Below are 25,197 nucleotides of genomic sequence, written 5' to 3' on the forward strand. Positions count from 1 at the left end.
GCTGAATCATTATGTAATGAGAAAACAAGTTGCTGTGAGATGCGCGATGGTTCTGCTGATCTTTGTTTAACTATTTTTGCTGCTGAAACAAAACAAAAACAGTCAATTATTGCATCTAAAATGTAAGTGACTTAATTGTAACTGTTTATTAACCTGTTGTATGAAATCAATGTCACAGTTTCAATTGTGATTGTATTCAGGAAATAGTTGCCTACTCGTCAAATGAGGTTGCTTAACTCTATCATATGTTAGAAAATATATAAAAACTCCATATTTGTAATTTTTATAGTCAGTATGTTGTTAACTGCGTTGCGTTTTTGTGTGCTGCGCTCATTTGTATACAATTCTCCTGGAGAAGCTGCATGAGCCTCAGCAGGGCAACCTTGTTACCATTGATCAGTAATACATTTATTATTAACTGCTGATTGCAACTTAAAATGAATGTAATGAAATTAGAATAATCTCTCGTTTTAGTAATTCCCAAGTTATTTTTTTTGTTATTGACGTTCTAATCAGGCTATACTCTGGTCGGGCAAGTAAAATTCCCTTTTAGGTAGGCCTATTGTATTTATATATAAATATATTAGGGATGTGACTGTGATAAAATTTTCCCACCAGTTAATCGACGTGTGACACCGCTGAGGGCTTTTAAATCGCTAACTTAAAAGCTAAAGTAAAATACAGACGTCCGCACAGACATTGAGTAGAGCGAGCATTTTCAATGTATGCCTATGGAAGTAGGAATGAACTTAAACATTTTATTTATGTTTTTATGTGTCCACTGGTCAACCGCAACCGCGTCACACACACACACACACATTCCAGAATTGCAAGCCTGTTCATTATAGCCCTAATACAATATAATAATAAAAATAGTCAACCTAACATATACGAATTACACTGCTCTGTTTAAATAGTCAGTAGTACAATTTGTACCATTCGCAGTAAGCAGAGCTCCACTGTGATGTTTCCAAGCACATTTTTGCGCGTGTGAAGAGGATGATTTTTTCTATCGATATTGGAACACGAGTGAAGTACAAAGCCTATAATAAAGAACAGTTTAACATCCAAATACATCGCAAATATTTAATTTTTTTATTCTAATGAGAGGGTTACGTGAGACCAACACTGCTTACTTTCGTTTTTATTTTTACATTAAATTTAAATGATTTGTTGTGGAATATTTTGAGTGTATCATAAAATCAGAATAAGGTAAGACAAGTAATATTTTCTGTCTTATATATATATATGTGTGTGTGTGTAAATATATATATATATATATATATATATATATATATATATATATATATATACATATATACATATATAGACATAGATAGATAGAAAGATATATATATATATATATATATATATATATATATATATATATATATATAAATATAGCTGCGAGCAGCGATGGAGGGCCAAAGCCGGCGGCACCGCCATCCCCGGTGCCTTTAGGTTACTAAAGGGTTGCGGTGCCACCGGCTTGGGCCCGTAATCGCTGCTCGCAGCTATTTTTTTTTTTTTTTTTTTTTTTTTTTTTCTACTTCTCGGGCACTTTTGGGGCCCTTAACGTGCTCAAAAACTCTTGAAACTTTGCACACAGGTCAGAACCTTCGGCCATCAGGGCCGGGCTGAAGCTGGTACCCGGGCGTGGCAGGGGGGCTCAACAGCGCCCCCTGGAACGGGATCCGAACACTTGTCCATAAATCAAACACACTTGCATGTAATAATATGAAACTCGGTACACATATAGATCTCATCGGGCCGAACAACTTTCGTGCTCTAAGTTTTATGCCAGCCCAAAAGGAAGTCGGCTATTATGGGTTGTTTGGAAATGCATGCTGTGGAATTTGATGTACTCCTCCTAGGAAATTCATCCAATTGCCTCCAAACTCGGTCAGCATGAAGTCAAGACATTGAGGATGCTAAATTGCGGACGGATTTTTGATATCTCAAACGGTTTGGCCGTGGCGAGGAAACGAATTTATGGCGAATAATGGTTAGCTTAGTTTTTCCTAGAATCACAAAACTTGGTATTAGGGGTGTAAGAAAAAATCGATACACCTGAGTATCGCGATATTTTATTTTGCAATACTGTATCGATTTTCAAAAACGCAATATCGATTTTTTTTTTTTTTTTTTTTTACGTCCAAAAATATTCATGGTAAGACCGTAAGACAGTGGTTCACGTTTATGTTGTTTCAATCCCTACCACTAGATAGCTATGCTGAGACGCACCACTAGTGCCCTCGCCAGGCTCGCCTATAACGGTGCGTGTCCACTGGACATTTTAGGATTGACAGCGGACCGGAGAAAGCGTTGAGACCGACCGAGAGCGTCAAAAAGTTAGACAGTTCCTTTATACAAATATCAAGCGAAAAACGCAGTTGGCAGCCAATTGCTGTGAGGTTCGGGATGTGACGTCTGTCTTGAGAGTTTAAACATATGCAAATTGTGCCGGAGTTTATGCTGGATTTAGTGCGTAAATCATTTTGTTTACAAATTAGACGTTGCGTTATATATATGTTAAATATTTCATTTTGGATGTGTTTATTGTGATTATATTGGCTGGCTTTATAAAAGTTTATACAATTGATAGGATATCTTTGCTTGGTGCATTTGGAAACAAAGCTTGTCTATTTCTAAATGTAATCGCGTGCATCGTTCACACCAAACGCGAAAAGAGCATCTGGCGCGAGTGATTTCAATGTTAAGTCCATGCAAAGACGCGTTTACGCGCGTCTGGAGGTCCTGCGGCACGAGGCGTTTAGCGCGGCGCGGCGCGGTTCGCCTCATTCGCGCGTACAGTTCTTTTAAAAAATTTTTATCACATACAACTTGATTTCAATATATGACACATTCATTTTGTTCACTTTCATCCACTTTCATTCATTTTCGTCCAGTTCACGTTGTTGTTTTGTATTGTGACAGGGGCTATGTACCTATTTTCTTTTATTATGGCCTACTTGAGCATATAAAAATTTGCTCACTAAGAACCTGTGAACCACAATCCCAAACTGGCAGTTTGATTTTCTGTGTACTGAATTGTTTACCTAAAGTAAACTTCTTTGACTTTTATGCACATCATGTCTTTTTTTAAATATTTTAAATATATTTTACTTTAAAAAAATCCCAATATATCGCCTTATGCACAGTATCGAAATATATTGCAATATATTGAATCGTGACCCATGTATCGTGATACGTATCGTATCGCCAGATTCTTGCCAATACACAGCCCTACTTGGTATGTATATTGTTCTCATCAAACCGGACAACTTTCTAATTTACAGTTATTAGCTCAGACCATCAGAAAGTCAGATATTTTGGTTTGAATGTGGATTTTCTGGAGAATTTTCTCTCTCTCTCTCTCTGTGTGTGTGTGTGTGTGTGTGTGTGTGGAGGGGGTGGGGGGGATTTGTCTATTCCATTTAATCTTTGTTTTTCAAGGTTTCAGGGGCTTTTGGGGCCCTTAACATGCTCAAAAACTCGTGAAACTTTGCACACAGGTCAGAGCCCACGGTCATCAGGGCCGGGCTGAAGCTGGTACCCGGGCGTGGCAGGGGGGCTCAACAGCACCCCCTTGAACACGGTCTGAAAACTTGGTCCATATATCAAAAACTCTTGCATGAATTAATATGAAACTCGGTACACATATAGATCTCATCGGGCCGAACAACTTCCGCACTCTAAATTATTAGCTCCGCCCAACAGGAAGTCTGCTATTATGGGTTGTTTGAAAAACGCATGCTGTGGAATTTGATGTACTCCTGCTAGAGAATTCATCCACTCACCTCCAATTTCGGTCAGCATGAAGTCAAGACATTGAGGATTCTAAATTGCGGATGGATTTTTGATATCTTGAACGGTTTGGCCGTGGCGAGGAAACGAATTTATGGCGAGAAAAGAGAAACACGAAGTGTTATAACTTCTGCATACATAAACTGATCTTGATGAAACTTCAGCAGTGTGTTCGTGGTAAAAGGCCGATCACATGGATGTGACTATTGTGAGTCAAAATTATAGCGCCACCAACTGGCAGCAGGAAGTGTGTCACTTTAAAAATGCTTTGAAATCACCCTCTTATTTTTACCCGATTTGCTTCAAATTTTATGTGTATAATGTAGTCACACGGCAGATGTAGACCTGTGAAAGGATTTTTGATATCTTTAATACTGTTGCCATGGCCACGCATCAAACATTAATATTCTTTTTTGATGCTTTTGAGACTCTTAGCATGCTTGAAATTGCATGAAACTCGACAGACACATTACATTTATTACCTAGTAGACATGTGCAAAGTTTCAGAAACGGGCATGGTGAGGGGCTCAGTAGCGCCACCTTTAGTCAAAAATGGGGGCTTAGTTTTACGTAAAGTCACAAAAATCGGTATGTATATTGTTCTTCTCGAGCCGGACAACTTTCTAATTTACACTCTTTAGCCCTGACCAACAGGAAGTCAGATATTTTGGTTTGAATGTGATTTTTTGGAGAACTCTCTCTCTCTCTCTCTCTGTATCTGTGTCTCTGTGTGTGTGGGGGGGATTTGTCTGTTAGGAGAAATCTGCTTTTATAATTGTTTTTCAAGGTTTCAGGGGCTTTTGAGGCCCTTAATGTGCTCAAAAACTCTTGAAACTTTGCACACAGGTCAGAACCTTCGGCCATCAGGGCCGGGCTGAAGCTGGTACCCGGGCGTGGCAGGGGGGCTCAACAGCGCCCCCTTGAATGGGGTCCGAAAACTTGGTCCGTAGATCAAACTAGCTTGCATGAATTAATATGAAACTCGGTACACATATAGATCTCATCGGGCCGAACAACTTTCGCACTCTTAAGTTAAACGCCAGCGCAACAGGAAGTCAGCTATTATGGGTTGTTTGGAGAACACTTGCTGTGGAATTTGAAACACTCCTCCTAGAGAATTAATTCAATCCCCATCAAACTCGGTGTGCATGAAGTCAAGACATTGAGGATGCTAAATTGCGGACGGATTTTTGATATCTCGAACGGTTTGGTCGTGGCGAGGAAACGAATTTATGGCGAGAAAAGAGAAACACGAAGTGTTATAACTTCTGCATACATTAACTGATCTTGATGAAACTTCAGCAGTGTGTTCGTGGTAAGAGGCCGATCAGATGGATGGAACTATTGTGAGTCAAAGTTATAGCGCCACCAACTGGCAGCAGGAAGTGTGTCACTTTCAAAATGCTTTTGGCAAAAGTGGGGGGGTTAGTTTTACCAACAGTTACAAAAATCAGTACGTATATTGGACTCATCGAGCCGCACAACTTTCTAATTTACAGTCATTAGCTCTGACCAACAGGAAGTCAGATATTTTGGTTTGAATGTGGATTTCTTTGCAAAATCAGCCTCTGAATTTTTATCCACTCCTCTTGAGTGGTTTATTTTATTCACACCAAACTTTTTCAACATGATGAAAATACATTAAAGATGCTAAAGTGTGAACGGATATTAAATATCTCAAACGGTTTTGCATTTAGCATGCATAGTTTAGCATCCTATGATAAAGAATAGTTTAGCATAGTGTAACTAAAGGCACAAGGGTGGCGGTGCCACCGGCTTGGGCCCGCAATTGCTGCTCGCAGCTATTTTTTTTGCCTTTTTGCCACTTTTGGGACCCTTAACATGCTCAAAAACTCTTGAAATTTTGCACACACGTCAGAACCTGCGGCCATCAGGGCCGGACTGAAGCTGGTACCCAGGCGTGGCAGGGGGGCTCGACAGCGCCCCCTGGAATGGTGTCCGAAAACTTGGTCCATAAATCAAACACGCTTGCATATAATAATATGAAACTCAGTACACATATAGATCTCATCGGGCCGAACAACTTTCGTGCTCTAAGTTTTACAAAAGCCCAACAGGAAGTCAACTATTATGGGTTGTTTGAAAAACGCATCCTCTGGAATTTGAAATACTCCTCCTAGAAAATTCGTCCAATCGCAACCAAACTCGGTCAGCATGAAGACAAGGCATTGAGGATGCTAAATTGCGGACGGATTTTTGATGTCTCAAACAGTTTGGCCGTGGCGAGGAAACGAATTTATGGCGAATAAGGGACACAGGAAATGTGTTATAACTTCTGCATACATTGACTGATCTTGATGAAACTTCAGCAGTGTGTTCGGTGTAAGAGGCCGATCACATGGATTTAACTATTGTGAGTCAAGCAATGCTTTGAATTCACCCTCTTATTTTTACCCGATTTGCTTCAAATTGTATGTGTATAATGTAGACACAAGGCAGATGTAGACCTGTGAAAGGATTCTTGATATCTTAGATACTGTTTCCGTGGCAACGCATCAAACTTTAATATTCTTTTCGGATGCGTTTGAGACTCTTAGCATGCTTGAAATTGGATGAAACTCGACAGACACATAACACTTATTAGCCAGTAGACATGTGAAAAGTTTCAGAAACGGGCGTGGCAGGGGGGCTTGACAGCGCCCCCTTGAAAGGGGTCTGAAAACTTGGTCCATATATCAAACACGCTTGCATGAATTAATATGAAACTCGGTACACATATAGATCTCGTCGGGCCGAACAACTTTCCCTCTGTCAAGTTTCACGCCAGGCCAACAGGAAGTCGGCTATTATGGGTTGTTTGGAAAACGCTTGCTGTGGAATGTGAAGTACTCCTCCTAGAGAATTCATCCTATCCCCACCAAACTCGGTGTGCATGAAGTCAAGACACTGAGGATGCTAAATTGCGGACGGATTTTTGATATCTCGAACGGTTTGGCCGTGGCGAGGAAACGAATTTATGGCGAGAAAAGAGAAACACGAAGTGTTATAACTTCTGCATACATTAACTGATCTTGATGAAACTTCAGCAGTGTGTTCGTGGTAAGAGGCCGATCAGATGGATGGAACTATTGTGAGTCAAAGTTATAGCGCCACCAACTGGCAGCAGGAAGTGTGTCACTTTCAACATGCTTTTGACAAAAGTGGGGGGGTTAGTTTTACCAACAGTTACAAAAATCAGTACATATATTGGTCTCATCGAGCCGGACAACTTTCTAATTTACAGTTATTAGCTATGACCAACAGGGTGTCAGATATTTTGGTTTGAATGTGGATTTTTGGGATATTTCCTTTTTCGTTTTTAGCTATTCTTCCTAAGTGGTTTATTTTATTCACACCAAACTTTTTCAACATGATGAAAATACATTAAAGATGCTAAATTGTGAACGGATAATAAACATCTCAAACGGTTTTGCTATAGTGAGGGATTAAAGTAATGTCCACAAAGCACTAAAAGCCTCATATATTCTAAAAATGTAATTATACACCATTTATTTCTATATAAAACTATACAAATGTCACAACTTAACCCATTTTATTCTTTTTTTAAAAAGAATTTTATTCTAATTTTATTCTAAGTTTAAAAATACTAAATAATAAAAAAATAAAAAATCAAGTCATTTATAGTGCTATACTGCCCTCTTGTGTTCAAAATCAGGTAGGCCTATTGTATCTATATAAAAATATACTAGGTATGTGACAGTGAGAATATTTTACCACCGGTTAATCGACGTGTGACACCGCTGGGGGCTTTTGAATCGCTTACTTAAAAATGAAAGTAAAATATGTTCGTCTGCACAGACATTGATAATGGTGCGGAGCTGAGCGAGCGTTTTCAAAGAATGCAGTGATTTGAGTTAAATTTTACAATTAGCGCCTTTCAGGGGGCGGATTGCTTGAATTTATTTTACAAAAGCACAATGTTGTGTTTTATTGCGACTGTACACAAATATAAGTTAACACTTTGCAGTTAGAATAATGTCCTGTATGAAAAAAATGACGGAATAGCCTATGTTTTTATGTCTCTACTGTTCGAACGCGCCCACGCCTGCGCCACACACACACACACACACACACACACACACACACATTCCAGCATTGCAATCTTGACATCACAGCCTGTTCATTATAGTCTTAATAAAATATATTAATAAAATAGTCAACCTAACATATAAAAATTACACTGCTCTGTTTAAATAGTCAGTAGTACAATTTGTACCATTCACGGTAAGCACCGCTCCACTGTGATGTTTCCAAGCAAATTTTTGCGCGTATGAGGAGGATGATTTTTTCCGTCGATATTGGAACACAAATGAAGTACAAAGCCTATAATAAAGAATAGTTTAGCATCCAAATACATGGCAAATGTTGAAACATTTTCATTCTAATGAGAGGGTAACGTGAGCCCAACTCTGCTCCAATATATAGATATACACTGCTCAAAAAAATAAAGGGAACACTTTTTAATCAGAGAATAGCATCAAGTCAGTTAAACTCCTGGGATATTGATCTGGTCAGTTAAGTAACAGAGGGGGTTGGTAATCAGTTTCAGCTGCTTTAGTGTTAATGAAATTAACAGCAGGTGCACTAGATGGGCAACAGTGAGACAACCCCCAAAACAGGAATGGTTTTACAGGTGGAGGCCACTGACATTTTTTCCCTACTCATCTTTTCGGACTGTTTTTCACCAGTTTTGCATTTGGCTAGGGTCAGTGTCACTACTGGTAGCATGAGGCGATACCTGGACCCTACAGAGGTTGCGCAGGCAGTCCAGCTCCTTCAGGATGGCTCATCAATATGTGCCATTGCCAGAAGGTTTGCTGTGTCTCCCAGCACAGTCTCAAGAGCATGGAGGAGATTCCAGGAAGACAGACAGCTACTCTAGGAGAGCTGGAAAGGGCCGTAGAAGGTCCTTAACCCATCAGCAGGACCGGTATCTGCTCCTTTGTGCGAGGAGGAACATGATGAGCACTGCCAGAGCCCTACAAAATGACCTCCAGCAGGCCACTGGTGTGAATGTCTCTGACCAAACAATCAGAAACAGACTTCATGAGGGTGGCCTGAGGGCCCGACGTCCTCTAGTGGGCCCTGTGCTCACTGCCCAGCACCAGGGAGCTCGATTGGCATTTCCCATTGAACACCAGAATTGGCAGGTCCGCCACTGGTGCCCTGTGGTTTTCACAAATGAGAGCAGGTTCACCCTGAGCACGTGACAGACAGGAAAGGGTCTGGAGAAGCCGTGGAGAATGTTATGCTGCCTGTAACATCGTTCAGCATGACCGGTTTGGTGGTGGGTCAGTGATGGTCTGGGGAGGCATATCCATGGAGGGACGCACAGACCTCTGCAGGCTAGACAATGGCACCCTGACTGCCATTAGGTATCGGGATGAAATCCTTGGATCCATTGTCAGACCCTATGCTGGTGCAGTGTGCCCTGGGTTCCTCCTGGTGCACAACAATGCCCGGCCTCATGTGGCGAGAGCATGTAGGCAGTTCCTGGAGGATGAAGGAATGATACCATTGAAGGGCCACCACGCTCACCTGACCTACGTCCAATAGAACAGTGGTTCCCAACAGGGGGGTCGCAGCCCACAAGGGGGTCTCGGCGAGCTCTCTGGGGGGTCGCGTCATATTTTGAAAAGTTTTGAGTAATGAGCATTCAAGTCGTCCGTAACTTTTTCTATGTTAAAAATGTACAAAATGTATATAATGAGCGAGTTCATCATGAATCCATCTTCCAAACCGTGTTTTTGTCTTATTCTGAATCACTATGGTACACCTATAATAAGTGTTTATATTGGGACTATTTAACATCGCCGCCGCCGCGGAGTAGTGGTACTTGACCTGCGTGACTCGTCATAGCCAAACACAGAGAAGTAATTCCGGCTCCGAAAGACGCATTATTCTGTTAACAAAACGCATGTTTATTAACGATCGCTATAGCGCAAAAAAGGAATGCATGCTTTAAGGAGAACGATCATATTACATTAGCTAATTTTATCCATTCCCTGGCTGACCAAAAAATGGGATTTTAACCATGACAGCCTTAAAAACCAAATACATGGGCCAGACTGACCCTTGAGGATGATAAAGATGTCTTACCCTGTTAAAGATCTCTCCACGCATTGACCAAATTACTCACGACCGGAAGATACTCACACTTATTGATAAAGCCTCACAAATAACATGCAAGTATTGAGGTCCCAGACAGCAGTAATTTTGTAATAGCCTATTCATTCTTTTTTTTTAACCTACACACCAGTGTGAATACTGATATTTTTTTTATTGCGATTCAAATAGGGCCAATTTATAGGTTACTCTTAGGCTTACGTTTTTAAATTACAAATGGCCCACTGATGTTTTTGTTATTGTATTTTCAATATTAGGCTATAGGCTATTATTGGTGCATAAACATATCTGGTTATAGTAATAAACATAGCCTACCGTTTGCTTGAAAACAACATATTTTGTCATCCTTGCTGCTAACCAACAAGAGCGATAATATAATTAAATGTGAAGGGGGGCCCTAAAATATTTTCTTGGGAAAAAGGGGGTCTCAGACAATAAAAGGTTGGGAACCACTGCAATAGAACACCTCTGGGACATTGTGTTTCGGTCCATCTGACATCACCTGGTTGCACCTCAGACTGTCCAGGAGCTCAGTGATGCGCTGGTCCAGATCTGGGAGGAAATACCCCAGGACACCATCCGTCGTCTCATTAGGAGCATGCCCCGACGTTGTCAGGCATGCATACAAGCACGATTGAGATCGAGATCGATTGAGATCGCTGATCGATTGCTCCTGTCTGCCTCGCTGCCTGCTGTGAGTGTGTTTGTTAGCTTCGGTGCTGTAAGCTCCGTCTTAGCCTTGTATTTCTTTGTTTTGAACCATCATTTACTACCATTTCTAGTTGTTTATACTACTACATTTTACCCAACATCTCAGATTAAACTGACATCGCTAGCTTCTGTTATTAGTACTACTAGCACAAAACGCTAGTAATTCGCTAGCCTGTTAACGCGCCACCCGTGCGCTCAGCTATTTTTATTTATTTATTTTTCTCTCGCGCGTCCGCGCCTTTGAGTTCATAAAAGCTCAGGTGAGTAAGAATCAGTCAACAAACACGGTGAGTAATGTCTTGTCCTGTTATTGTCACCTGCACTTCATGTCACATGTTTAGCATAGCTTTCTCTGTCGACAATATAGGATTTATATGTGATAAATGTAAGGAGACAGTTAGGTTGACAGAGAAGATTTCAGAATTAGAAACACGCATCCAAACTTTAATTGAGGATAGTAAGAGTGCTAGAGCTTCAGATACTATTTTGGATGCGCCTAGCGTGAACACTTTACATGAGTCGGTTCTGGCTGAAGTATTGCCTGAGCAGCCGGGCAAATGGGTGACAGTGAGGGATCGCTCTAGTCGCGGATCTAAAAACCACTCTTCCGTTCCGATTACCATAACAAATCGATTTGCCCCGCTCAGTGAAACACCCACTGAGAATGATTGTGCCCTAGTTATTGGCGATTCTATTACACGGAACGTGAAAATAGAGACACCAACCACCATAGTCACATGTTTGCCGGGAGCCAGAGCGCCTGACATCAAAGCAAATTTAAAAGTGCTGGTTAATGCTAATCGTAAATTCTCTAAGATCATTATTCATGTCGGCACTAATGATGTTCGACTCCGCCAGTCGGAGATCACCAAAATTAATATTAAAGAGGTGTGTGAACTTGCAAGTACGATGTCAAGGACTGTAATTTGCTCTGGCCCCCTTCCTGTTCGCAGGAGTGATGAGATAGTTAGTAGATTGTGTTCGCTTAACGGTTGGCTGTCTCGGTGGTGTCCGCAACATAATATAGAATTCATAGACAATTGGAAAAGTTTTTGGGGCAAACCTGACCTGTTGAAAAGAGATGGTATTCATCCCTCCTGGGATGGTGCTGCTCTTCTCTCTAGTAATATGGCTCATAGTCTTAGAGCTCAAACATGACAATCTGGGGCTCAGGTCAGGAAGCAGACAGACTGGCTTAACCAACCGTCTGCTAGCGGCCTCGCGTCACCAAGGTCAGATAAATCCCATCACATAGAGCCTCTTTCACCTAGCTATCATCATATAGAGACTGTGTCTGTTCCCCGATTTTGGAAATCCAAAAAACGTTTTAACCCATCTAAGGTTAAAAATTTAATTGATGTTCAACAAATAAAAAACAGCTATAATACAGATGAGCAAATGCTAAAGCTTGGGTTGCTGAATATTCGATCGCTTACTTCAAAAGCACTCATTGTTAATGATATGATTTCAGATAATAACCTAGATGTGCTGTGTTTGACAGAAACCTGGCTAAAACCAAACGATTACATTACTTTAAATGAATCAACCCCGCAAGATTACTGTTATAAACATGAACCTCGTCTGAAACGCAAAGGGGGTGGTGTTGCTGTAATTTATAGTAATAGTTTCAAAACCACTAAGAAATCAAGTTTCAAATATAATTCTTTTGAAGCATTGGTGCTTAATGTAAAAATATATAGTGTAAACGATAAATCACGTTTGAGATTTGTGCTGGGTACTGTATACAGGCCACCAGGGCACCATACAGACTTTATCAAAGAATTTGCGGACTTTCTATCAGAATTAATATTGACTGCAGATAAAGTACTAATTGTTGGTGATTTTAATATACACATCGATAATGAAAAAGATGCATTGGGATTGGCATTTAAAGACATTGTAAATTCAATTGGAGTTAGACAACACGTGTCAGGACCTACTCATCGTCGTAATCATACTCTAGATCTAATATTATCACATGGAATAGATGTTGATGCCGTTGAAATTCTGCAGCAGAGCGATGACATCTCAGATCATTATCTAGTCTCGTGTAATTTGCACTTAGCCAAGGCTGCAAAGCCGACTCCGTGTTTCAAATATGTTAGATCTATCACTTCTGCTACTAAAGATTGCTTTATTAATAATCTTCCTGATCAGTTTCATCATCTCAGCATCCCAGATAGCTTAGAAGAACTCGATATTGCAACAGAAACTTTTAACTCTCTCTTTTCCAGCACTTTAGACACAGTTGCTCCGTTGCGCTTAAAGAAGATTAAAGAAAATAGTCCAACGCCGTGGTACAACGAGCACACTCAGGCCCTTAAGAGAGCAGCCAGAAAAATGGAGCGCAACTGGAAGAAAACAAAACTAGAGGTATTTCGCATTTCATGGAAGGAGAGCTCAATTACTTACAGAGAGGCTTTAAAAGCGGCTAGATCTGCTTATTTTTCAACCCTATTAGAAGAAAATAAACAGAATCCTAGGTATTTATTTGAAACGGTGGCTAAACTAACGAAAAATAAAGCTTCAAGCCCAGAAGTTTCCAAGCAACACAGCAGTAATGATTTTATGAACTTCTTCACTTATAAGATTGATAATATCAGGGACAAAATTATAACTATGCAACCGTCTACTACAGTATCACATCAGGCAGTGCATTGTAGCCTCCCTGAGGAAAAATTTGATTCATTCGTTGCTATAGGAGAGGAAGAATTTACTAAACTCATTAAATCATCTAAATCGACAACATGTATGTTAGACCCTATACCAACTAAGCTACTGAAAGAGATGCTTCCAGAGGTCCTAGATCCTCTTCTTAATATCATTAATTCATCTTTGTCTCTAGGATACGTACCAAAAAACTTTAAGCTGGCTATGATTAAACCGCTTGTTAAAAAAACGCAACTTGATCCTACAGAATTAGTCAATTACAGGCCGATCTCGAATCTACCTTTTCTGTCAAAGATATTAGAAAAGGCAGTATCCTCACAACTGTGTTCCTTTCTTGAAAGAAATGATATCTGCGAGGATTTCCAGTCAGGATTTAGACCGTACCATAGTACCGAGACAGCTCTTGTTAGAGTCACAAATGATTTGCTCTTATCATCCGATCGTGGTTGTATCTCGCTATTAGTGTTACTCGATCTTAGTGCTGCGTTTGACACCATTGACCACAACGTTCTTTTAAATAGATTAGAACATTATGTTGGCATTACGGGAAATGCACTAGCATGGTTTAAATCATACTTATCTGACCGTTATCAGTTTGTAGCAGTAAATGATGAGATGTCTCATCGATCACAAGTTCAGTATGGCGTACCACAAGGCTCAGTACTAGGACCGCTGCTGTTCACTCTGTACATGCTACCATTAGGAGATATCATTAGGAAACATGGAATTAGCTTTCACTGTTATGCTGACGATACTCAGCTTTATATTTCTTCAAAACCTAACGAAACTTATCATTTCATAAAATTAACGGAATGCATAGCAGATATAAAAAATTGGATGACTCGTAATTTCCTACTTCTAAATTCTGAAAAAACAGATAGTGTAACTAAAGGCACCAGGGTGGCGGTGCCACTGGCTTGGGCCCGCAATCGCTGCTCGCAGCTATATTTATTATTATTATTATTATTATATTCGTGCTCTAAGTTTTACGCCAGCCCAACAGGAAGTCGGCTATTATGGGTTGTTTGGAAACACATGCTGTGGAATTTGATGTACTCCTCCTAGGGAATTCATCCATTCACCTCCAAACTCGGTCAGCATGAAGTCAAGACATTGAGGATGCTAAATTGCGGACGGATTTTTGATATCTCGAACGGTTTGGCCGTGGTGAGGAAACGAATTTATGGCGAATAAGGGACACAGGAAGTGTATTATAACTTCTGCATACATTACCTGATCTTGATGAAACTTCAGCAGTGTGTTCAATGTAAGAGGCCGATCACATGGATGTGAATATTGTGAGTCAAAGTTATAGCGCCACCAACTGGCAGCAGGAAGTGTGTCACTTTCAAAATTCTTTGAAATCACCCTCTTATTTTTACCCCATTTGCTTCAAACTTTATGTGTATAATGTAAACACACGGCAGATGTAGACCTGTGAAAGGATTATTGATATCTTAGATACTGTTGCCGTGGCAACGCATCAAACTTCAATATTATTTTCGGATGCTTTTGAGACTCTTCACATGCTTGAAAATGCATGAAACTCGACAGACACATCACATTTATTATCCAGTAGACATGTGCAAAGTTTCAGAAATGGGCGTGGTGAGGGGCTCAGTAGCGCCACCTTTAGTCAAAAATGGGGGCTTAGTTTTTCCTAGTATCACAAAAATCGGAATGTATATTGATCTCATCGAGCCGGACAACTTTCTAATTTACACTTATTAGCTCCGACCAACAGGAAGTCAGATATTTTGGTTTGAATGTGATTTTTTGGAGAATTCTCTCTCTCTCTCTCTCTCTCTCTCTCTCTCTCTCTCTCTCTCTCTCTCTCTCTCTCTCTCTCTGTATCTGTGTCTCTGTGTGTGTGTGTGTGTGGGGTGTGTGGGATTTGTCTGTTAGGAGAGATTTGCTTTTATAATTGTTTTTCAAGGTTTCAGGGGCTTTTGGGGCCCTTAACGTGCTCGAAAACTCTTGAAACTTTGCACACAGGTCAGAACCTGCGGCCATCAGGGCCGGGCTGAAGCTGGTACCCGGGCGTGGCAGGGGGGCTCAACAGCGCCCCCTTGAATGGGATCCGAAAACTTGGTCCATAGATCAAACTAGCTTGCATAAATTAATTTGAATCTCGGTACACATATAGATGTCATCGGGCCGAACAACTTTCGCACTCTTAAGTAATACGCCAGCCCAACAGGAAGTCAGCTATTATGGGTTGTTTGGAGAACGCTTGCTGTGGAATTTGAAACACTCCTCCTAGAGAATTAATTCAATCCCCATCAAACTCGGTGTGCATGAAGTCAAGACATTGAGGATGCTAAATTGCGGACGGATTTTTGATATCTCGAACGGTTTGGTCGTGGCGAGGAAACGAATTTATATGGATTTTTGATATCTCGAACGGTTTAGTCGTGGCGAGGAAACGAATTTATAGCGAGAAAAGAGAAACACGAAGTGTTATAACTTCTGCATACATTAACTGATCTTGATGAAACTTCAGCAGTATGTTCGTTGTAAGAGGCCGATCAGATGGATGTAACTATTGTAAGTCAAAGTTATAGTGCCACCAACTGGCAGCAGGAAGTGTGTCACTTTCAAAATGTTTTTGACAAAAGTGGGGGGGTTAGGTTTACCCACAATTACAAAAATCAGTAAGTATATTGGTCTCATCGAGCCGGACAACTTTCTAATTTACAGTCATTAGCTTGGACCAACAGGAAGTCAGATATTTTGGTTTGAATGTGGATTTATTTGCAAAATCAGCCTCTGTATTTTTACCCACTCCTCTTAAGTGGTTTATTTTATTCCCACCAAACTTTTTCAACATGTTGAAAATACATTAAAGATGCTAAATTGTAAACAGATAATAAATATCTCAAACGGTTTTGCTATGGCGAGGGATTAAAGTAATGTCAAAAAAGGAAACACTAAAAACCTATCTTCTAAAAATGTAATTATACACCATTTATTTCTATATAAAATTATACAAATATCAGAACTAAACCCATTTTATTCTTTTTTTTTCAATTTAATAATTGTTTATTTATTTTGTTACATATATATAATGTATTTTTTTTTTTTTGTTACATTTATTATATATATATATATATATATATATATATATATATAGCTGCGAGCAGCGATGGAGGGCCCAAGCCGGTGACACCGCCACCCCGGTGGTTTTAGTGTAACTAAAGGCACCAGGGTGGCGGTGCCACCGGCTTGGGCCCGCAATCGCTGCTCACAGCTATATTATATATTTAAAAAAAAAAATTGTCTTCATTATTTTTTTTCTGCCTTTTTGCCACTTTTGGGGCCCTTAACATGCTCAAAAACTCTTGAAATTTTGCACACACGTCAGAACCTGCGGCCATCAGGGCCGGACTGAAGCTGGTACTCGGGCGTGGCAGGGGGGCTCGACAGCGCCCCCTGGAATAGTGTCCAAAAACTTGGGCCATAAATCAAACACGCTTGCATGTAATAATATGAAACTCAGTACACATATAGATCTCATTGGGCCGAACAACTTTCGTGCTCTAAGTTTTACAAAAGCCCAACAGGAAGTCGGTTATTATACGTTGTTTGGAAAACGCATACAATGGAATGTGAAATACTCCTCCTAGGAAATTCATCCGATCGCCACCAAACTCGGTGTGCATGAAGTCAAGACATTGAGGATGAATTCTTGCGAACGGATTTTTGATATCTCGAATGGTTTGGCCGTGGCGAGGAAACTAATTTATGGCGAATAATGGGACACAGGAAGTGTGTTATAACTTCTGCATACATTAACTGATCTTGATGAAACTTCAGCAGTGTGTTCGTTGTAAGAAGCCGATCACATGGATGTGACTATTGTGAGTCAAAGTTATAGCGCCACCAACTGGCAGCAGGAAGTTTGTCACTTTCAAAATGCTTTGAAATCACTCTCTTATTTTTACCCGATTTGCTTCAAACTTTATGTGTATAATGTAGACCCACGGCAGATGTAGACCTGTGAAAGGATTATTGATATCTTAGATACCGTTACCATGGCAACGCATCAAACTTTAATATTCTTTTTTGATGCTTTTGATACTCTTAGCATGCTTAAAATCGCATGAAACTCGACAGACACATCACATTTATTAGCCAGTAGACATGTGCAAAGTTTCAGAAACGGGCGTGGTGGAATGGCTCAGTAGCGCCACCTTTTGACCAAAGTGGGGGGTTAGATTTTTCACCCTTGAACGGGGTCTGAAAACTTGGTCTATAGATCAAACACGCTTGCATGAATTAATATGAAACTCGGTACACATATAGATCTCATCGGGCCGAACAACTTTCCCCCGTCAAGATTTACGCCAGCCCAACAGGAAGTTGGCTATTATGGGTTGTTTGGAGAACGCTTGTGGAATGTGAAATACTCCTCCTAGAGAATTCATCCAATCCTCATCAAACTCGGTGTGCATGAAGTCAAGACATTGAGGATGCTAAATTGCAAACGGATTTTTTATATCTCGAACGGTTTGGCCGTGGCGAGGAAACAAATTTATGGCGAGAATAGAGAAACATGAAGTGATATAACTTCTGCATACGTTAACTGATCTTGATGAAACTTTAGCAGTGTGTTCGTGGTAAGAGGCCGATCAGATGGATGTAACTATTGTGAGTCAAAGTTATAGCGCCACCAACTGATAGCAGGAAGTGTGTCACTTTCAAAATGCTTTTGACAAAAATGGGGGGGTTAGTTTTACCCACAGTTACAAAAATCAATACGTATATTGGTCTCATCGAGCCGGACAACTTTCTTATTTACAGTCATCAGCTCCGACCAACAGGAAGTCAGATATTTTGGTTTGAATGTGGATTTCTTTGCAAAATCGGCCTCTGAATTTTTACCCACTCCTCTTAAGTGGTTTATTTTATTCCCACCAAACTTTTTCAACATGATGAAAATACATTAAAGATGCTAAATTGTGAACGGATAATAAATATCTCAAACGGTTTTGCTATGGCGAGGGATTAAAGTAATGTCCAAAAAGGAAACACTAAAAGCCTCATATCTTCTAAAAATGTAATTATACACCATTTATTTCTATATAAAATGATACAAATATCAGAACTAAACCCATTTTATTCTTTTTTTTTCAATTTAATATTTTTTTAAGTTTAAAAACCGTATTAGTTAAAAAAAAATCAAGTCATATATAGGGCTATACTGCCCTCCTGTGTTCAAAATCAGGTAGGCCTATTGTATCTATATAAAAATATACTAGGTATGTGATAGTGAGAATATTTTACCACCGGGTTAATCGACGTGTGACACCGCTGGGGGCTTTTGAATCGCTAACTTTAAAACGAAAGTAAAATATGTTCGTCCGCACAGACATTGATAATGGTGCGGAGCAGAGCGAGCGTTTTCAATGAATTCCTATGGAAGTAGGAATGAACTAAAAAATGTTCACTCTGTTCTGCTCGTTCCTCGTCGTGGACGCGCACCGTTATAAATGCCCATGCAGCCGTGAGCCTTTTAGTTTAATTTTAAACTTAGCGCCATTTAGGGGGGCGGATTGCTTGAATTTATTTTACAAAAGCACAATGTTATGTATTATTGCGAGTGTACACAAACACTTTGCAGTTTGAATGATGTCCTGTATGAACAAAATTATGGAGTATGTTTTTATGTGTCCACTGTTCAATCGCGCCCGCGCCACACACACACACACACACACACACACACTTCAGCATTGCAATTTTGACATCACAGCCTGTTCATTATAGCCTTAATAAAATATAAAAATAAAATAGTCAACCTAACATATCAAAAATACACTGCTCTGTTTAAATAGTCAGTAGTACAATTCATACTATTCACAGTAATCACGGCTCAACTGTAATGTTTCCAAGCACATTTTTGCCCATGTGAAGAGGATAATTTTTCCTTTCAATATTGGAACGTGAGTGAAGTACAAAGCCTATGATAAAGAATAGTTTAGCATCCAAAAATGTAATATATATATATATATATATATATATAAATTATATATATATATATTTACTTATTTATTTTTTCTTTTTTTTAAGTGACAATACAGAGAATTTTACTTGTCTGATATATATATATATAGACAGCGATGGAGGGCCCAAGCCGGTGGGTGGCGGTGCCACCGGCTTGGGCCCGTAATATTTTTACATTACACTGTATTTTTACAGCTATATTTTTACATTGCTTTAACTCAACAAAATAAGTTAAACAATTTTCAACTTTTTTGTTATACAAGATTAAACTTTTTTAAGTCAGTTTAATGTAATTTCAGTTCAAATGACTTAAACATTCAAGTTGATTGTACTTATTTTTTTTTTTTACAGTGTAGCAAATACCAACAGATAAACTTGACACTATTTTCCGTGAGTTTTTCAAACCAAAGTAATCTAACACTGTTTTAAGGATAACTAAAATGTGAAACAATAATACTAACCGCCTAGACATTTACCGGGGTCTATTGTGAAACGGGTAATTGATGGTGTACCATATGATTTGTTTTTTGCCTCATGCTTCTTTCTCTTGGTCTTTCTTGGTTTATAGGTGCTGTTTGATCACATGGGCTGTATGAAGCGCTATGAGTCTGTGCAGGATATCCTGAAGGAGTTTTTTGAGCTGCGTTTGCACTATTATAAACTGAGGAAGGACTGGCTGGTGGGCAGTCTGGGCGCTGAGTCGGCCAAACTCTCCAACCAGGCACGATTTGTGCTTGAAAAGATTGAGGGAAAACTATCAATCGGTGAGATATTTATCCAATGTTTGTCAGATTTTAAGATAATTTTTAGCCTGCATTCTCTTCTGAAGTATATGTCTTTTTGGTTGGTAAGTTTGAATTTTGACTTGAGTGTAAGTGCTAAGCTTTACTGCAGAGGACAAATTAATGAAGTGCTCTTTAAATTTAATTTTAAATTTTAAACAATAAAAAAATGAATGTCATGTACTCTCAATGTGTTTTAATAGTTTGTATTATTATTTTTTTTACCAGAGAACAAGTCAAAAAGAGATTTGATCCGAATGCTGGTGCAAAAAGGATATGAATCTGACCCTGTGGCTGCCTGGAACAAAGCTCAGGAGAAGGTATGTGAGGAAACATAGATGATAGATACAGCTATGTGTTTATATGCATCTGTTAGAGGACAGCTCATGCATTAAAATAAAGCAAGAGCCTGACCCATACATTTTAAGAACAAACCCACAATAGTAGACATGCGTAATATTACTTTAACTTTAATATTACTTTTTATTATTAATTACTTTTAAAAAAATCAGAACTCAATACAAACACCATAGACTACAGGAGTTTTTAAATCCTAACCGATTAATAAATCTGGTTGCATCACGCACATAATGAGAATCTTTATATTTAATCTTTAAGGAGAGTCTCAAATGTCAAACATGCACACTTGGGGTGTAACGGTACATGTACGGTGCATGCAGTTGCAAGAGTCTCAGCCTAAAGCCGCCTTTCCACTGCACACGACAAACGACAGCCGTCGGACCGGAAGTCATTCATTTCCAATGGAGAGTCATACTGGAGCTGCGGGGAGTACCGTTCATATGCGTATGCGGAAATTTCGGATCCGATTTGAGCTTCGGATCCGTTGAATTATCTGAACTTCTGCGGCTAGACCGTATGCGACCGGATGTGATGTATTCTAATCAAAACTATGAGCGCGAAGCTAGAATTATCAATATTTTAACACTTTAACGTCATTCTGTAAACGCGATTTCTGCAAAATGGCTGTTATTAATAATTATGGCAGAAAAAAATATTTTATAATTATTAAATCAATATTTATATTGATTAGCTCTATAAAATCGACTGTGTTTTTATTTGAGATGTATTGGGGGTCATTTGTTTTGTGTGGATATATTCATGCATGCATTACATTCATTACATATCATTTAATACAGGGTTCCTCAAACTCGGTCCTGGAGGGCCGCTGTCCTGCAGAGTTTAGCTCCAACACTGATCAAACACACCTATAATTAATTTTACTATTGTGAATAGTCGAGGGTAACGGTTGCTTCACGGCCAGTTTCAAAGTTCTGTGCGACTGACACTAGGGGCGAAATGCGACAATCGTATGCTAATGTCATGTGCAGTGGAAAGGGGGCTTAAGACGTCACACCCACGGACCGTTGGCTGAACGTCTGATGCATATGGCACACTTTTAAAAGTATGTATAGCTCCTAATTTATTTAAACAAGCTGTGTTACTATGATAAATTATTACCTCAAAATATAGATCTGTACATGCAGGTACAGTGCAAGGTACTTCATCTACATTAAATACATGCACCTCTTTTGCTCACGTTTTAGCGATTACTGACCCCTGTTCTAGTGTTTTGAGAAGACTGTTGTAATTTAGTTTAACTTTTGTTCATATCTCACTGTTTCTCTTTGTTTGCTGTTAGTCTTTGGAGGATGAGGATGGTGATGGTAATGACAGTGACATCTCAGTGGACTCTGGCTCCTCCTCTGGGCCAAATTTTAACTACATTCTGAACATGCCTCTGTGGTGTCTGACCAAGGAGAAGGTTGAGGAACTCCTCAAGCAGAAAGACCTGAAGGTATCACTCTTACAGTCATCAGTGTTACATTCAATGATTTATATCAGTTTTTATACACTTAATATGACCGAACTATGTTACTGTAATGTTATATCAAGTGTGAAGCAATGTTGGAACCTTCTTTTTAAAGGAGTCACGCAAAAATGTAAATTCTGTCATTATTTATTTTGTTATAAGGATAAACAATATAAGGGCAAACTTTCGTGATGACGCAACAGGAACATCAAGTGAGCAATTACAGATAGAAACTATAATCCAATATTTATACCGGTTGCCAAATTTGTAACATTTTTCTGGTTTACTGGTATATTGCCCACTTCTATTCCCGGTCTTCTAAAGTCATGTAATATCTTTGTGTGAGGAAAAGACCAAATGTTGTTATTCACTGAAAATCGGGTGTAGGGTGAACTATTCATTTGACTAATAACAGCAGCAGGTTAACTTTGAGTGTGTGCTCTTTAATTTGTTGTATAGAAAGCAGAGCTGAATGAACTCCAGAAGAAAAATTCAGAAGATCTGTGGAGGGAAGATCTGGCCGTCTTCATTGAGGAGCTGGACGTGAGTCTCATTTATAGATGTTTGCTTAAGGATTGGGTTGAATCATGATGTGTGTGATAAAGTATTTGAGAGTTTTGTCTTTCTTCCAGCGTATAGAGGGGCAGGAGAGGGAGAGTGTGAACTCTGGGAAGGCCACGAAGCTGGTGAAAGGGAAGGTGGGCAAACCTAAAGTGAAGAAGATGCACCTGGAAGAAACTCTGCCCTCTCCCTTTGGTCGCAGGATAGAGCCACAGGTCACACAGGCTATGAAGGCCGATGCCTCCAAGAAACTAACCAAAAAGAAGAAGGTATGGGGGGGGGTGTGTGTGTGTGTGTATAAGCTGAAATGTGTTATATTTACTTTGAACGTTATTACATTAATATGTCATTTATTAAATATATTACAGAGAATTAATAGTTATTACGAAGCTATTTCAGTTTTTGCATTTATATTTATAGAAACTGTATAGTTATTTTTTACAGTGATAGTGAGGAGCCATTCATGATTTTACCCATAGTTATTATGATCTACAAATGTATGATATTGTGGAAGAACAATGGTCAATTTTAACGAGCAAGTACAAATTTGAATCAAGGGCTGTAGAGTCTAACCCAGGCCGTTGGCAACCTTTTTTTTTTTTTACCAAAGAGACATTTTTATGTTTACTTTTGGCTAATGCATTTTCCTAAAAGAGCCACAGCAAAAAATAATATTATATTATATTATAGAAAAATAAATAGAAATATATATATATATTTCAATAATAGTAACTTTATTAGGTCCATAGCAAACTTCAAACAGTCCCACCCACTGAAAGCTGCGCGCATTATACGGACATATTGTATCATAAAACACATTTATGGGACATAAAATGTCTCTGCAGCAAAAGCGAAAGTACCCGGTGAAATGTTTATTACCACAGCAGAACACCAGTTTCAATAAAATGATATGTGTCCGTCCAATCACTTTTTAATATACACCTTAAATTTTGCTGTTTCAAAAAATATTTCTTTTCACCACAAACAAACAAACTATGTAGCTGCTTGAATCTGAGTTCAGGAGCTCTAGGTTACCACAGAAACGTAAGTGGTTTGCCACATGATTTTTGTCAAAGAGCCTGGTTTGTGTTTAGGTTTACCATTTAGGTTTCTGATCGCTGGTCTAACCTGTCCTAGTTTCAGAACCTTTGCATTTTTTCCCTATATAAAAGAGGTTTTTTTTTTTTATACTTACAGATGTTACTGTTCTTTATGTAAGTAAATTTATGTCTGCACACAATTCAAACTCAGTGCTTTACTGCCAAATATCTTTTTTAACTAGAAATATTATGTAATATTATTAGTAACTGCACTTATTTGTGAAAATACAATATTAATATTGTGATTATTAGTTTATGTAATTGTCTAGGCAGGGGTGGGCAACTTGGGTCCTGGAGGGCCACTGTCCTGCAGTGTTTAGCTCCAAACCTGAGAAAAACTCACCTGCCTGTAGATTTCTAGTAATCCTGAAGCTCTTGATTAGCTTGTTCAGGTGTGTTTGATTAGGGTTGGAGCTCAACTCTGCAGGACTGAAGTTGCCTATCCCTGGTCTAGAGCCATGTATCAATTATACCTAAATAGGCTGAAGCACAACTAATAAATGTCAAGCCTGTTACAGTGTGTGTCTGTGTCTAATGATGTCTGTGTTGGTGTCAGAGTGAGGTAGATCCAGCCTTGAAGGTGGAGTTTGATGAGGACAGCGCGCTGGGCTCCAATGGAGGAGAGAATTCCCTAATTTCTCCTTCCGGCCTTCCCAACCCAGGAGCCAAACCCAAAGCTCTGCGGGTCAAGCGAGAGAAGAAAGATCCTGGTAACAATAAATATTGGCACTATATTTAACTTCAGTTTACTTTCAAAAGCATTTTTTATGTTTTTATAAATTTTTTTGATATTTATATATATATATTTCTTATCTTCAGGTACTCCGAAACAAAGGAAGCCACCAGGTGCTAAAGGTCCAGCTAAGAAAGTAAAAAAAAGGAATCCATGGTCAGATGATGAATGTGATGATGATCGTTCCGATAATGAGCTGGATGAAAGTGAACCCGTTATTCCCAGGGACACCACATCCAGGAGAGCCTCAGGTGTGTGTGCTTCCATTAATACCTCTGTACAAAATTTAACAGCCTTAGGTGTGTGTGCTTCCATTAATGCCTCTGTACAAAATGTAATTTTAATCATTTAAACCAGGCCTGAGTGATATGATCGTAAATGCGGTGTTATTTACACGTGAATGTGGTGAAAAAAAACATTTAACTATATATCTATGGAAGAAATAATTGACAAAAAATACTGCAGAGGTGGTAACATAACAAAAGTAACGTATTCATACTGTGTTTAAATGACTCTTCTAAATGACATATGAAAACATGACATTTTAAACATAGCCTGAATTGTTCTATTGTGTTGTTGTTCCACAGCTGCGAAGGCCAAGTACACATTTGACTTCTCTGAGGAAGAGGAGGGTGGTGATGAAGAGCAGGAGAATGATGGTTCAGCATCACCAGTTCACTCCTATAAAAACACAGAGCAGCAAAATGACGATGAAGAAGATGATGAAGACATTTTTCCTCCAAAAACAACATTTACTTTGTATGTTCTGTCTAAATATTCACATTTGGGTGAATCTCAAAAAGCCTGTCACAAGCAGTTTAAGTTTTACAATAACCTAACAAGAATCTGAAA

The 25,197-nt window shown here is 39.2% G+C and overlaps 1 protein-coding gene across 2 annotated transcripts in view; it reads left to right on the forward strand.

Annotated features, from left to right (window-relative positions):
- Window positions 1-25,197, forward strand: part of top2b (DNA topoisomerase II beta) — a 176,887-nt gene that overhangs the window by 136,447 nt on the left and 15,243 nt on the right. For both annotated transcript variants that reach the window (XM_079878971.1, XM_079878972.1), the window contains exons 24-31: window positions 19,907-20,102; window positions 20,349-20,440; window positions 21,781-21,936; window positions 22,411-22,494; window positions 22,584-22,781; window positions 24,169-24,322; window positions 24,432-24,596; window positions 24,933-25,104. In XM_079878971.1, the coding sequence (XP_079735097.1) occupies window positions 19,907-20,102; window positions 20,349-20,440; window positions 21,781-21,936; window positions 22,411-22,494; window positions 22,584-22,781; window positions 24,169-24,322; window positions 24,432-24,596; window positions 24,933-25,104 (1,217 nt within the window). The remainder of the gene's footprint in view (window positions 1-19,906; window positions 20,103-20,348; window positions 20,441-21,780; window positions 21,937-22,410; window positions 22,495-22,583; window positions 22,782-24,168; window positions 24,323-24,431; window positions 24,597-24,932; window positions 25,105-25,197) is intronic.

Source organism: Squalius cephalus, assembly GCF_949319135.1.
Source record: "Squalius cephalus genome assembly, chromosome: 8".
NCBI lineage: Eukaryota > Metazoa > Chordata > Actinopteri > Cypriniformes > Leuciscidae > Squalius > Squalius cephalus.